The sequence below is a fragment of the Prunus persica genome, chromosome G1, assembly GCF_000346465.2.
Source record: "Prunus persica cultivar Lovell chromosome G1, Prunus_persica_NCBIv2, whole genome shotgun sequence".
NCBI lineage: Eukaryota > Viridiplantae > Streptophyta > Magnoliopsida > Rosales > Rosaceae > Prunus > Prunus persica.
Genome location: NC_034009.1, coordinates 44834446 through 44850275, shown reverse-complemented (window position 1 = coordinate 44850275; position 15830 = coordinate 44834446). Strand labels below are relative to the sequence as shown.

The 15830-nt window shown below is 37.0% G+C and overlaps 1 protein-coding gene and 1 pseudogene across 1 annotated transcript; one reads left to right on the top strand and one right to left on the bottom strand.

Annotated features, from left to right (window-relative positions):
* On the bottom strand, window positions 716-11126 carry LOC18789776 (ribosome biogenesis protein BMS1 homolog). Its single transcript, XM_020560192.1, has 17 exons — window positions 10398-11126; window positions 10224-10314; window positions 10014-10132; window positions 9463-9653; window positions 9143-9353; window positions 8156-8393; window positions 7508-7932; window positions 6952-7063; window positions 6539-6738; window positions 6032-6378; window positions 5646-5742; window positions 5354-5572; window positions 3733-3972; window positions 3050-3259; window positions 2188-2457; window positions 1832-2035; window positions 716-1245 (listed from the first exon to the last, which is right to left on the bottom strand). Exons 1-17 carry the CDS (start codon window positions 10668-10670, stop codon window positions 1081-1083), a joined length of 3612 nt encoding a protein of 1203 aa, XP_020415781.1. The 5' UTR covers window positions 10671-11126; the 3' UTR covers window positions 716-1080.
* Window positions 10965-15499, top strand: LOC109948167 (annotated as a pseudogene).

Sequence of the window (15830 nt, the reverse complement as noted above, 5' to 3'; positions counted from 1 at the left end):
CACAAATTTTTTTGGGGTAAGATTCATATGACAAGATTTGTTTTTCAATTGTGTTTGCCAACATGTTTTTTCATATAACCCATTATCATAATTGTAGTATCTCATAAAAATTCCAAAATACTCGCATACGTTAATAAAAACAGTACCAAATAATGTATAATTCAAAGTGATCACATATTAAGGTGATAAGAGCAAAAGAGAAAGTTGTTCATAAACCAAACTACATCAAAGAGTGAATCACAACTCCCTCGCCCCAAGTAAGAGACGAACAAATGCTTTTTTCATAGCACCATCCAATGTCAGGAATGTTTTTTCATCACTTGCTTTCTCCAAAATTAGCCGTAGTGCCTTAATTTGGTCATTAATAGACAAGTCCATCTTTGCTTTTCTAATAGCAATTGACAAAGAAAAAAAAAATGGTTCCTAGAATTCAGGTTCATACAATTTTAATTTTGTAATTATGTTCTCCTAGTCGTCAGGTATGTATGTATTCAACTAAACTACCAACACTAGCACAGTTGTTTGTTTTTGGACGAAAACTGGCAATACTCTGGGTGAAAAAAGGTTGTCATTTTTTTTTTGGTGGAATGAAACTTGTCATTTGGTTTGGTATATTATGTTTCTGTGTTGGCTAATATTTGTATCGAGTGTTTCTGTGTGCTGCAGCCTCACCCAAAAGTGTTCTCCAGTCAGTCAATGCCACTAGACCAGTTGATAAGAATAAAAGTAGATCAGGTCTAACATGAATTGTATTTAATTGCATCAAAGCTTCCTATAAATGTAGCTATTTCAACCCTACGATATAAAATGACATTTTAATTTCATGGTCTCGTCCAATCCAATGTACCTAAAAAACGACATACTCAGATGCCAAAGAATGAACATATGATACATGTTGAAGGTTATGAATACAAATTGCATATTGACAATTCCCACAAGTCGTTTTGATCTCAGCAATCCCTGAGGTCATGTTTCTGAGAGTATCAAATCATAGAGTATCTACCGCGTTTTCTTTTCCGGCAGCACACTGACCTAGTTTCCTCAAGACACAGAAACAGTTGGCAAAAGTTTGTGCACCCATCAGTCCTCTGCATTTCTCCTGATTTTTTTCTTCAGCTTGTCTTGCTCCCGATATCTCTCTCGTCGTTCTTCTCTCTGGCGCTTTTTCGACAATTGCTCTTCTTTGGCTTTCTGCACTTCAATTTCTTTTCTTTTTTTATCATCCTTTAGCTTGCGCTTCTTCATCTGCAAGAGCCAAAGTGAAGTTAAAATACTTTAAAAAATAATAGGGTGACGATAAGGGACACTCTCTGGCATAATATTGTCACACCATAAAATACCAGCTGTGTATGCGCTCTGGTGTAAGGGCAACATAACAAAAAAGACAAATAAGGTTCTCATAGCATGATTGCACTCTAGACTAGCCCTACAAGTTTTCTCCAGAATAAATATAAATAAATATAAATTAAAATTGGTGTCACTCTCCACAAAGAGTCTGAGGTTTGCCTCAAAAGGTGTTTATGCAAGTTCCATGCGTCAAAACTCAAAAGCAATCCTCCCCCAATTTAAATTTACCGCGGCTATTCAAACAAACATTTCCAACCAGCAACCGATTGCCAAACAAAGTTAATTTGTAACCATGGAAAAAGTCCTCCATCAAGATCTTGGAAGGTAAATTAATCTTTTTGGAGTGCCTCTACCAGTGTGGGGTCTCTCTAAGTGTGGCTGTGCGTTAGTGTTACTTACCCAATTTGGCTCTCCAACAAATTTAACCATCAATTATGCACTTGGCACGATGGTTCAAACACAATAATTGCCTTAAGGTGCATACCTTCTCATTTCTAATTAATCGAAGATGTTGAACAAGAGCATGAACTTTCCGTTCATGAGGTTCCATGACAACAGCTCTTCTATTTTCAAGAAGTGGCCTTCCTCTACTGGGTATATCCTTAGGCTTTGAAGCAAATGGTAAAGCAGCCTGCAATGACTTAGGAATCACCAATGGGTTGAACTTCTTCAGCTTCCTTTCAATGGGCTGTTGACACAAGAACATGAAATTAAGTACCGTTGGATAACACACAAAAATTGAAGAAAGAAAACAAGCAGTATTGCCGGGGCAGAATTGAGAGAAACCATGTACCACTGCAATAAGCAGCCTCACTGTGAGTCCCTCATATCATAGATTACCTTGTAAAGTGAATCTTTGTTAACAGGAATAGGAATATTATGTTCTCTCCTCAATTCAGCAGTAGTTTTCATCCCTTGCCAGGTCTTATCACGAGGTTGCAGTGATGTCGTCAACGGGTTGTAAAACTGAGGAACTTCAACTTGGGTCCAAGCACGCAAAAAAACAATGTCACTCATCTTAATTTTATCCTCAAAGGTGCACCTAGCTATCCCTTCTTTTGGTTGTCCACCCATCTTTTTTGGTTGGTTACCAATTTCTTCTTTTGCAGCCTGTCGAGATTAAAATTGTTCAAAGTAAATTAAACTAGCATCATGGGTCATAGGAGGAAATATGCCTATCCACGCTCAGAACTTTAATTACAATGAAGGATGCTAATATGCATATGTTTCTGTTACCTATATATATGCACTATGCAGTAACAACACCAGCTCAAGAGTAAAGATGAAATGAAAATCATTCCAATTAGACGATGGCTCTATTCGTGCTTTCACATATGGTATGGAAGACTTTAATTGCCAGAATGAATATTAAACTGGCAAAATCCACAAAAGATTCATTCTGGGTCATAGGAGGAAATATGCCTATCCACGCTCAGAACTTTAATTACAATGAAGGATGCTAATATGCATATGTTTCTGTTACCTATATATATGCACTATGCAGTAACAACACCAGCTCAAGAGTAAAGATGAAAAGAAAATCATTCCAATTAGACGATGGCTCTATTCGTGCTTTCATATATGGTATGGAAGACTTTAATTGCCAGAATGAATATTAAACTGGCAAAATCCACATGGACAAATAAAAACTGCACACACACACACACAAACAATATATGACGTAAACATCAAACAAGCATACCTTTTTCACCTGCCCCCGAATGCCACTGACAGTTCGAACAGCGGCTCCTTCAAATCGAGCTATTTCAAGATCTGACGTAAACATATCTTTTACAAGTGCAGTGTTCTTGAAGATCTTGCAGGGGTGACCAACTAGTTTGAGTTTCTTCACTATTCGTGATGTGTGGTTGAACTCAAGCACAACAGCAGTTGCTGTGATCCTAAACTGCACCTGCCAGACCAACGAATGTAGCTTAGGAATGAAGAAAAAGGTAAAACATAAAATTCAAAAAAGTTAAATGAAAAGACATAAATAAATAACGCATGCATGGGAACGATAGAGGTGGCACTGAAAGTAGACTCTTTGACCAAAAGGCTCAGTACACACCCTAAGAAAAATATTTATTAAAATAACACTTAATATAGAATTTAAGAAATAAAAGGAAACACAATTATTGATTTACAAAGTGGTCTGCAGATCAGATTGGAACACCATTTAGTAATCTCATTGAAAAGTGGGCCTCACATGTGATCCTCAACTTAGTCCTCATTAGATAAATCTCAAATGGAAAATATTCAAAGCTTTCCCTATGCCAATCCTAAAAATTTCGAAGGGATTTTAAGAAACATAAAGAGAAACAGTAAAAGGAAAAAAAAAAAAAAAAAGGGGAAGAAAAAAGAAGAAACGAAAGAAACATGTCAAACCTGATTGTTTGATAAATTCTGGAAAGCAACCACACCAGTATTAGGAGGGGCAAGAGGGCCCCAAAACATTGCAAGGCAATGCATGTGTTCAGGAGTGTACTTAAGCATGCGATGCCTTCCATTACGATCTTCAATAGCATAAACAGGTATTGTTTGGTACCGCCTCCACCCGATAGAAACAATAATAGGATCGCTAGTCTTAAGTACTTTCTTGTGCCACCTATGCCGCTTTAACCTGGCCTGGGATAAAGGGAACAAGACATCTGATGAGATAAGAATTCTTCAAATATGCAAGAACATTGAGCCCATAGGGGATCATGTGCAATGAAGGAGTAAGCTAGCTATCACCAAGAGAGACTGCCAATTATGACCTCAACATGTTTTAACTTCTAGCTCCTACATGTCATGTTAAAGTAAACGAGGCAAAAAAATTCTAATCTGGCTCTTTCTATGAGTAGAAATCATTAGGAATCCATTAGTTTGATCTGTACATTGGTTTGCATCTATCAGAGAAACAGCCTTCACTCACTTCAAGCTTTATCATATTGTAAATATAATTGGGACCCGTAGAGTAAATGACAAGTCATTTGCTTTGAAAGTGAAAATTAATGTAACAAGTTAATAAGATCAGTAAGTGCAAGTGCTAGTTTTCAGTAAATTTCAAATGGCAAAGAAGTCTATTAAACAATAATGCAATTTCAAATTCACAAAAGAACTGGTAGCAACACCAGTGGTTAATAATATAATAGCCTATCATTGCTATCCATCTATCTATAATAAAGTGAGCTCCAGTTATGGTGTCACTGTATTTCACCCAATGTTTTAAAACGCGAAGGCGTAAAGCAATGTGTTTTACTGAGAGCCTTGCGAGGCGCCTCGCAGTGTTGAGGCATAAGCCTTTTGGGTTTTTTTTTTTTAAAATTATTAAATGATAAATATATAAACATATATTAAATGTAAAATTATAAATATAGTATAGCATCCTTGGGCTTTCTTTTCTGGTTCTTATATTTTTCTAGGCCCTGTATAGCTTGTTTCAGTTATTGGGCTTAGGCCTCACATGCTAGTTTAAAAGAAATGCCCTTTTTTTTCCCAAAAAGCCAATTTTAATACTATTTGCTTCAGACCCAAAGCCCATTTTAATACTATGCTTAAGCCTCATTTACAAAACCTGTTTTATGCCAACTACATCGTTAGTTATATAAAAAAAATTAAGCCAGATCATCATCTTCTTTGCGGTTGCACAGCACCGAGTTATCTTCTCCTTCCTCTCTCCCTCCTCACAAGCATCGCCGCACGCCTCACATACGCCCCAGTGCGCCTCAACAGCGCCTCAACTGTAAATCGTGCCACCAGAGGCGCCTCGATGCGAAATCGTGGACGCCTGCACCTTTTAAATCATTTATTTCACCCAATACTTTTTTTGTGTCTAAGTTGTCTAATGGTCTAAAAAGGCCCTATGAATAATATAATAGTTTGATTAAAATACGACCACCCATTGACTATTCAGTATGATAAAATAGGGGAGCTATCTTACACGTGCAGCAGGGAGGACTAGTATAAAACAAAACAAACAAACAAAAAAAAAAGTAAAATGTGAATATTTCTAATGTACACTAACCTGCATGTGTCCGACATTTTCTTCACCAACACCAATTCCTCCAACCAAAATAGGATGGCAGGGGTCAAAATATTCAACCATCTCATAAGGGACGTCATGAACCTCCAACCTTAGGTAAGTCCCAGTCCGGAAACCCTCTATCTCTAATCGGGTGGCCTCATCCAGGTCATTGAGTTCAGCTATATTCATTTGCTTCCGAAGTTCAATCTCATCCTTCAGCTGGAAGAACCAGGCATGAGATCCCACTACCTTGGACTGCACAAAACAATCTTAAATACACGAGAAAGTTTACCCTGTCAAAATAGCCACTTTCTTTGGATTGATCTCTACCAAATTTGCCTTCGTGTTTATTCTCAAGCTCCTCTTCAGATGACTCAGCTCCATCAAACGTATATCAAATTAAGGGCACGAAAGTAATTTCAGAATTTATCAACCAATGCAACACAGTACATACGACCAAACCGAAAATAAAAATGCTCACATACACACAGAATTACTATTAGAGCGTCATATATGGACAAATGCAATATATAACCAAGAAACTATCCCAGCTTAATCCAATTCCAAACTCAGAAGAAAAAACAATCAACAAAATTCTTCCTTGGTTTTTATGGTGGAAAAGCAATATGTAATTCTTTGAAAAGTATATAAAGAAAATATTTTTAGTGAAAAGGATATTGAGCATCAAACTTTGCACGAAGAGCAAGCTTTTTCAGCCTCCTCTCCTCTTTGGCCAAATCATCTTCCTTGTGGTTTGCATCATTGCTTGCATCACTGGAATGATTCCCATCATGCTTCTCCCCAGTTTCTAAATCTTCAAAGTCACCATACACAGCGTCATCATCTTCAACTTTAGCCTCAGCAGCTTGATTTCTTTGAGAAGCTTTCGACCAATCACCAGTAACAAAACGATCACGAATACCCTCCCTAAGCTTTTCTTCTTTCCAGTCTTTGAGATTCGAATAATTTGTGAATTTGGAACAGTCCTCGACATTCCAATTTCCGCCTTCTATTCCTCCATGTTTCTGGAATAAACGAACAAAAATGATGATATGACAGCAGTCACTTCAGTTATCGAGGTTATCCCAATAATTTATTTGAGATTGGAAAGATATATAAATCCCTTTGATGTTAAAGCATGCACCTCTTACTGTGAGATATAAACAAGCAGTGTCTCAAACAAACCTTGTTTCCTTCTCCTTTTGGCTTAAAAAAGTCATCTCCATCACTTTCATCATCTGCACTACCATCACATTCTTCATTGATAGAAGTTGCTTGTGTCGATGTAGATTTCCCATATACAAGTTGCATAAGGTTAATAATTTGTCTTGAGGAAGTCCTTTCTACCAAAGATTCTTTCCACTTTGCAATGTTTCCCATCTCATCTAAGAATTGAGACATGAAAATATGTAAGCAATTGATGGATGACATTTTCAGTTATATACCATTTTCTTATAAATCTTAGTTTTTATCAACATACATAATATAGGACCGTTCACCCAAAAACGTTGTATCTAATACAAAAGATAAGCATAGTTCTTCTTGCTCAGAACATAAGAATATTACAACATAAAAAAAAATTGCAAATTTAAATTTACCGTCTGTTTCATGAATATCTTCATCTTCCTCTGAAGACTCTGAACCAGAAGATGCATGAATATCATCCTCATTGTTGTCATTGCCGTCATCTTCAGCCTCTAAATCTGAATCCTATAATCGAAGAATATGCGTAGAACATGAGTATTATTAACTAGATCATGGATGCTAAATGTATACACATTTCTGGTTTTCGCTATTTATATTCATATTAATAAGTATAACATCTATTATGCATTTATCAAAAGTTCAATTCAGAATGTACATGTTTAGTATCAGAAAATCATGACCAAGTAATCCATGAGGATCAGACATGAAATAAAGTAAAAAATAAGAAATTAAATAGAAGATTAAATTATTAAATTCAAAAGTTACTGAAGTTATCTTATAACTCTAAAAACCAAAGTGGCGAAAAAATCAGAGCTGTTTAATGTGTATAAGCCTCAGCAAGTGAACGTCAATATTTGCCTGTAACGTCAGACAGACAAACACAAACAACATATTTTTCTCCAAATGATGGTTCTATTCAACAGAGATGATGAGTTTAGCTTTGTTCACCTCCATATCGTTACGATCAAGGTCATTTCGAAAGATAACTTTTCTCCTTGACCTTCCATCATGAAACTCAACATGTTCCTTCAGGTGATCTTTAAGAGTAGCATCATGATCCGATGCATCTTTATGAGCTGCTTCATTCTTATCTGAAGATTCTGATTCTGAACCATCAAAATCCTCCACATCACTTTCTTCAGCAGAACCTTCACCTTTGGTTGCTTCCCCAGACTGATATTCCTCAAAAGACTCTATTCTACCAATATGTTCTCTAGATTCATCAGTATCTTTTCCATCACTTTGAGCCTTTGACAATAAATTAGGCTTCCGACTAAATAGATTAATGAAGCTCTCCTGTAACTTTTCATCAACTGAATATTTTGTGTTCTGAAGAGATTTTACCAAAGCCACACCCACATCTTGGCACTTGCCTGTTACACAGGAACACGAGTATCAAGTGATGAAACTGATGGCAGTTGCAAAAAGAGAAATAGAAAAATGTGTCATTCAAGAAAGAGATTTTTCCGCTTCAAAAAATAAGCTAGGGAGAGAATGCAACTGATATACACCATGGAATCAAAATAAATATATGCATCGTTCCAAATGTTACCGACACATACAAATATGCATACGGAAAAAAAAAAAAAAATTAACCTTCATTTGTTGCTTCACCCTTTTCATCAATGTTGGAAAACTGGACAAAGTGGTCATTTATGTTTATATAAACAGCATCCTTATCATACAGGAGATCCCCAAGTCCAGACATGGGTGCATAAAACAATTTTTCCTTATCACGCAGTCCCTTCTTTTTGGCAGCTGAGGGTAAGGGGCAAGGATCAGCTAAGCCTGTCATACCAGCTAAACTGTAATCCCCAACACCTGCAATATGAATCTGATGCACAATGCAAATCAGACAACAATATATCGTTAAAAATTAAACAGCAAGATAACCCATCTATGAATCATATTTTCAGAGTTTGCTGCCTCCCCTACGAGACTATGACTCCAATTTCTATTCATTCTGAGAAATATAAATATAATGATGAATGAAAAAAAAAAAAAAAAAAAACCACCAAAAAAAATAACCTACAAGTCTCCGGTTCCATTAACACTAGTGTGCCCTTCATGCATGGATGGAGCAATCAACCCCTCATTGCACACTCCCTCAACAAAAAGCCCCTTTCCTATTTCATCCTTCATGGATTGTTCTTTACAGCTTTAAGTTGCTGTACAATTTTATATAATTAACCCATTTCACATTTTTTATTAAAGCTTGTTTATTCACTCTATTATAATTTAGTTATCTATTCTCCAAAATATATTCAACTGAAAATTTGCTATGATAACATATAAACATTTATATTGAGGGCAACTGCATGTGTATTGCATGAAAAGTACTATGAATCAATACCCTTGGTTTTTAATTCTTTTGTCGAATATTTTCCTATCTAGTTTTATTGTTTGGAGTTGCCCACTAAAACAAATTTCTGGCTTCATCCCTGCATTCGGAATTCATGGAGAGCATTAATGGACCTCTCTTAACATAGACCTGGGTTATCGGCTTTCCTTCCAATTAAACTCGTCTGGTTACATAAATTTCTAAGGGAAATAAGCCAAGAGCTCTATAAGTCAAGCACGTACCTTTGTTCCTTTTTTCATGTTACAGCCCCGCAAATAACCGTACAGTGTGACATTTCTATCGCATTTATTATTCAAACGCACTTTTTCAGGAGGAGTGACATCTTCAAAACGATCTACTAAAACATAAGGATGAGCAGTTCGCCAAGATAAAGGATGGAACTTCATAACAGATATGAAACGTGCCAGATTGTGAATTTCACGTTTGACATACCTGTTCATTAAAGCAGGGGTAAGTTAACTAACACAAAAAAATGCAACTCATAATAGTTGTCAACTTTCGCAAGGGACTGGATCATCCAGTACAGAGAGTGACAACTTACTTTCCATGAATGAGACCAGATAAATAAAACAATTTAGCTCCATCATATATTTCAGTCCAGAAACGATGTTTGAGGTGCTGCTTTGTTTTCTTCAATTTCTTTACATCTTTAAACTTGTCAAGGTGAGTAAGAACTCCCATAACCTTAGGGAAGCCATGAACTTGCAATATGTTCAGGAATTCAAATGTCTCCTGTATAAGGAAATAAAGCCAATACAATATTATAATATTAATGTCTCAGATATCATATTGATGGATAATGTGATCAGTCCGATAAAGGAATTGAAATATGTAACAAATGATGTATCAAAAAACCCAGAACATCCACTGAATAAATATTTACGCAGAGTATCTCGGGATACATAATAATGACTTCTATGATGCGCGCAAACTTGCGTGTTTGTTTGATATGTATGACAGGAGTTCAATTCATAAACATTCTAAGACGAATGGGGTACAATTTTTGTTGGCATCAGGATTTCCATTGAAGTTTAAACCATCCAAGTGGAGAGTAGAAGAAAAGGTAACAAGATCAATCATCTCAAGTCTCACCATTTCAAAACCATAGCTTCCATCGATTAGAAGTAGTGCTAAATCAGCAAACTTTGCAGCATCAATCATACCATTGATATCATTTGGGCACTCCACAAACTGCACCCGCCTTTGCTTCCCTAGCAGAAGCAATCAATCAAGAATTTAACGAACAGTGCTCAATCTAAGATCAAACTAAATCAAATCATTGCAATGAATGAAGCAAGGCACCTGAAACAATGGTAATCGGGCCTCGAACCTCCGGTAAATTATGCTTGGTATAATGCTTTACAAGAGACTTTATCAACAAAGACTTGCCAACCTAGAAATCAACAATGAGGAATTAAAACAAAAAAATTGGACTGAACAAATTAACAGCAGTTTGAGTAAGCAGTAAGATATTACCTTGGGAGGTCCATGCACCAGAACAACATATGGAGGTTGTTCGCCATAGGAACGATCAATGGTTGGGACATGAAGCCTGCGCTGCTCTTTCTCGACGGAGCGAGATTGAAGACGCTTGGCTTTCACAGTTGAGCTAAAAGCAAATGCCTTTGGGTTTTGCTTCTTGCCGCTCTGGGAAGAAGCGGCACGCTTCTTCTTGTCGGCCTTGGAACCCGACTGCCTGGACCTATGTTCCTTGTGCGACTGCTCCTTAGTTCCGCTATCTATGGCCATGGATGGTAACCTAATTAAGAAACCCCAGCAGCACAGCTTCACACAACACTTGTATGCTTTGAAACAACAATGAAAGAGTAAAGTGGATTTTTTTTTTTTTTTTTTTTTTTGGGTAAGGAGGAGTTAGGGTTTTGGTAGGGTTTTGCAGATAGTGAGAGAGAGGAGGGAGGGGACTTACGGGCTCTTGGGTGTTTATTTATTTTTATTTTTTTTTCGTTTTTTTTTTTTTTTACTTTTCTTTTCTTTTGTTTTGGGCTGTGGGGTTTTGGCGGTTTCTTTTCTTTTGTTAGGCCTCATCGAACGACCTCTCCTTCATTTCTGCTCGGCGCTCACTCTCTCACTCTCAATATCTGTCAGCATCTCTCTCAAGATTCAGGTAAGCTTCCGCTCTCATCTCTCTCATCTCGTGTTTTAGGTTGGCATCTCAGCCTCTCTAACTCTTTCTCTCATCTCCATCCTCTCAGCCTCTGTGTAACCTTCGATTGAATCTCAAAGCAGCTAGGGTTAATGAACTCTCCCTCAGGTAAGCTTTCTCAGATTTTCTCCTTCAATTAGTGTTTTTTTGGTAAAATTGAAATTAAATTAGGCCTTTTGTGTGAAATCAAATTGGACTTCGGTTTAGGGTTTTTGACATTGAAATTGGGGCTTGTGAATTGAAATTCAAACTAGGCATAAACTATATGCATGCTGTTTTTACTAGTGAATTGGTTTCCATCTTCATAACTGACTGTCTATGATTACAGTTTCATAATTTTATTAGTTTAGAATTACTGAATTACTTGGGGACATATATTTTCTCGGAAATTTCTAATGATTTCACTCTTTGTATTTTAGGGCGACTGTCTCTATTTGAGTTTTTTGTTGCATGGGACATTTAATTACATTTGCTTGCCGTTGTTGTTTCCTTTTATTGTGTTTGGTTCTTTTAGGCTGCAGATGAAGTGTAATGCATCATGCATGTTATGTATTCTATATGCCATGGGTAGAATTTAGGAGATCATGGCTGCTATTCTAGATTCCAGTTGGTAAAACAATTGAGAGTAATGATTTTTATGTTTTTTTTTTTTTTTTTTCATAAGTATTCAATGTGTTTCCTTGCTGAATTATTTTTCCTTCAATTCTTTCCCCTCCGTTTTCATACTTCATCTCAATGAGGTTCTCTTTCCAACATACATAACATTGCTTAGCTAAAGAGTTGAGAGCCATCTTTACTGCTAATTGTAAAAACAGAGCTTCAATTTCTTCCTGGGTCAATCAGCGCCATTTCAACGAAGATGATGACAATAACAGTGAAGCCCCTCTCATCCCAATCACCATTATTCAAGTACATCTCGCAAAGCACAGTTTTGTTTCTCTCTCGGTTACTCTGCTCTGGAAGCTAAACTAACGATGACATTGAGACTGTTTTTCGTATAGTCAGTTGCCGGAACCATTCTAAAAACTTGAAGCAAGCATTGAAATCAAGTAGAGTTTCCCTCTCAAATGATTTGTTTGATAAGGTTCTAGAACGGGTTAGGTTCAGCCATGGAAACCCTTTACAAGCTTTGGAGTTTTTCAATTACACTGGGAACAGAAGAGGGTTTTATCACAGTGCCTTTTCACTGGATACTATGCTTTATATATTAGGAAGAAGTCGAATGTTTGAAAAAACTTGGGAGGTCTTAGTTGACATTAAGTATAAGGATAGAAATTTGATAAAATGGTTGTTTTAGCCAGGATCACTAAAGTTTGTTCGGTTAGGCAAACTGTGGAGTCTTTTAGAAAGTTCTAGAAGCTTGTGCCCGAATTCGATACAACTTTTTTCAATTCTCTGTTGAGGACTCTTTGTCAGAAGAAGAGTATGACAGATGCAAGGAATGTGTATCATAGTTTGAAGCATAGCTTTAGGCCTAATTTGCAAACTTTCAATATATTTTTATCCAGGTGGAAGTCATCTGGGGAAGCTGAGGGATTCTATACGGAGATGAGGGAGATGGGCGTGGAACCTGATATCATTTCATACAATTGTTTGGTTGATGTTTATTGTAAGAGTAGAGAAATAGACAAGGCGTATAAGGTGGTAGAGCAAATGCGTGATGAGAATATATCACCTGATGTGTTCACCTATACCAGTATCATTGGGGGATTGGGGTTGGTTGGTCAGCCCGATAAAGCCAGAGATGTATTGAAGGAAATGAACGAGTGTGGATGCTACCCAGATGTTGCAGCGTACAATGCTGCCATTAGGAATTTTTGCATTGCGAAGAGGCTTGGTGATGCTTATGGGTTGATGGATGCAATGATGAGTAAGGGTTTGAGTCTGAATGCAACTACGTACAACTTGTTCTTTAGGGTTTTCTTCTAGTCAAATGACTTGCAAAGCTCATGGAGTGTGTATGGCAGAATGATGCATACAGGGTGCCTTCCAAATACGCAGTCTTGTATGTTCCTGATCAGGTTGTTTAGGAGGCAAGAAAAGGCGGATATGGCACTGCGGCTATGGAATGATATGGTTTAGAATTCGGTTCTTATATATTGGTATCTGACATGCTGTTTGATTTGCTTTGTGTTTTGGGAAAACTAATGGAAGCAGAAAGGTGCCTCTTGCAGATGGTAGAAAAGGGGCATAAGCCAAGTAATGTTTCGTTCAGAATGATCAAGGTTCTTATGGAACTGGCAAACAAACATGAGGCCCTAAAGAACTTGACGGAGAAAATGGCAGTTTTTGGCTCATCAATCCATCCTATGGAGAGTACAAAGAGCTCAACAGAGACATCACACTCAGAGTGTGGGTTACTGATGGTGTTATGGAATTACTGATGCAGAAAATGTTTCTGATTGATTTGGAATTAGAAACACTTGATGGCGCTATTTTTTAGAGTAATGCCATTGCACACTATGGTGAGGCACAGTTTTAAGGGGTTGTTTGGTACGGCGAACTGTCATGGACTGGACTAAATCCTAGAACTGTCTTGGTTTTTAACTCGGATTAGCCTAAGCTGGATTAAATACTGACCTACGTTTGGTGATACGTCGGACTAAGAAGCTAAATTGTAAAAATAGTAAAGACCTATGTTTGGTGCTGTGTTGAACTAAAAAATAATTCTTGTAATATTTAAATTTAATTAGGGATTTTGACTTTAAAATCAATAAGTTCTGCAAAGAAACCCAATTCAAAGATTTAAAACAATAATAAAAAGAAAATAAATCAAATTCTTATATTTTTTTAAGAAGCAAATTTTTAATATTTTTAAACCAAAACAAATATCCCAAACCCCACCCCTTCCGTCCTCTCTCCCCCACTCTCCCTCTTGTTCATTCGACAACCAAGCCCCTCTCTCCTCCTCCTTCTCTCTCCCTATTTTTCTCTCTTTCCCCTCTCTTTCTTCAACAACCAAATTCATATATGGGGTTTTTTAATAAACCAATAGATGTTGCTAGGTTTGGGGACAGAGATGTGAGAGGGAGCCATTGATGTTGCTGGGTTGGGGGCAGTGCAGTGGACGACGATGAGTCGGAGGAGATGTGTTTCTAGAGTTGGGTCGAAAGAAATTCTAAAAATACGTTATTTTCTTTTTGTTGTTAGGTCCAATCAGATCTTGGAGTTTCAGTTTTTTCAATCAAGAAAATATACTTCTTGGAGCTTCAGTTTTTCAACCTCAATTTTGTTGAGGTAGAGAAGTTGCGGGAAGAGAAAATGATGAATGGCGTCGGGGAAGAGAAGCCAAGCCAGTGTGTCGGACTCGCTAGTTCAGTCTAGCGATGGTGCTATTATGTGAACCACATTTTAGACTCACTATATTAGAGGAGCCAGTGAGCCATTTTTTTCACTATTTGACTGTATAGTCTCATTTAAGTTAGTCCCTCTCTTACCAAACATGGGTTTTAAGTGCTATTTAACCCAGTCCAGTCCAGTGAGGCCTACCAAACATGCCCTAAGTTCATTAATTTATATCTATAAATATTGTTATGTTTAAATCTAATTCTATGCTTGCATTTGCTGCAGTGACTCGGTTATAATCCTCTTTGTGGTCTTCCTTGATTGAATGTGTAAGTGATGTGAGGGGGCTGTCTTGCACTTGTAAAACTCCCCCGTTAATTAAATGTATCCTTTAAAGCTTCCATTTATTCAATTTTGACATAACATGCTGTTTGAGTTAATGAGATGTTAAAAATCTACTGTTACTCATAGTAAGGTGACTTTGGACTTATACTTGGGTCTCATTTTTAGGATTGTAGGCTTAATTTGCATGAATTTTAAAGCTTTAGAACATGCATTTAGAATCTTTAGTGATATATTTATTAGAATGCGGATATGATTTGCAATCCACATTCCCTTAAAAGTGCTTATGATTTTTGCCATTGTATTGTTGGTTTTGACAGGCTCATGTGCAGCAATGGATTGATTTTGCTGGTTATTGACGAAAAGTTTTACCTCGGAATTTCCTCATGTCGAGAAAGATACTTTTCAACCTTTAGTTAATTGGCATAACTTTTGCAAGCAGAAACTGTATTTAGCGGACGTTTGATGTCGAGCCATCTTTTTTTCCGAAGGGAAACTCTCACGTACAGTTTTTTGATAACCAGAGACTTTTCCTGTTCTTAGATTCCCCATTTATGTATTTTAAAAAATGAGGGATTACTTCTTACTCATCTCATATGCACCTAATCGATTCTGGAATGGAACCAAAAAAATACAAATAAATAGATAAAACGTAGCCTCAGAATCATTATAAGTTGCTGAAAACGTAGCCCCAGAATGAGCAACAAGATGTTTGATGACGCTTGTATTTAATGGGTACTGATTTATTTGTAATTTTAACTATTTAGGCTGAGGTGGATTTTTTTTCTCTCTCTCTCTATTTTTTTTCAATGAGATGAGAAGGTTGAATAGTTAGTGATGTAATTTTAACCACGCAATTGGGAAATGTATAAAGCCCCAATTGGATCTTCCATTGATTTCCATATAATAATATTAAAAAACCCAAAACTCGAACGCAAGGGCAAAAGCCAAGTGCAAGATCACTCTGACATGTCTGCTCAACCTCCCACATAACAAATGTAAGTTATGCAACAATGGCATTTCGTATAGGCAGTCTTGATCTCTTGGACTACAGGGGTCCAAGAGATTTATGGTCACTCACCGTTGGATGTAAATTCAACGGTTCATTCACTCTTGCA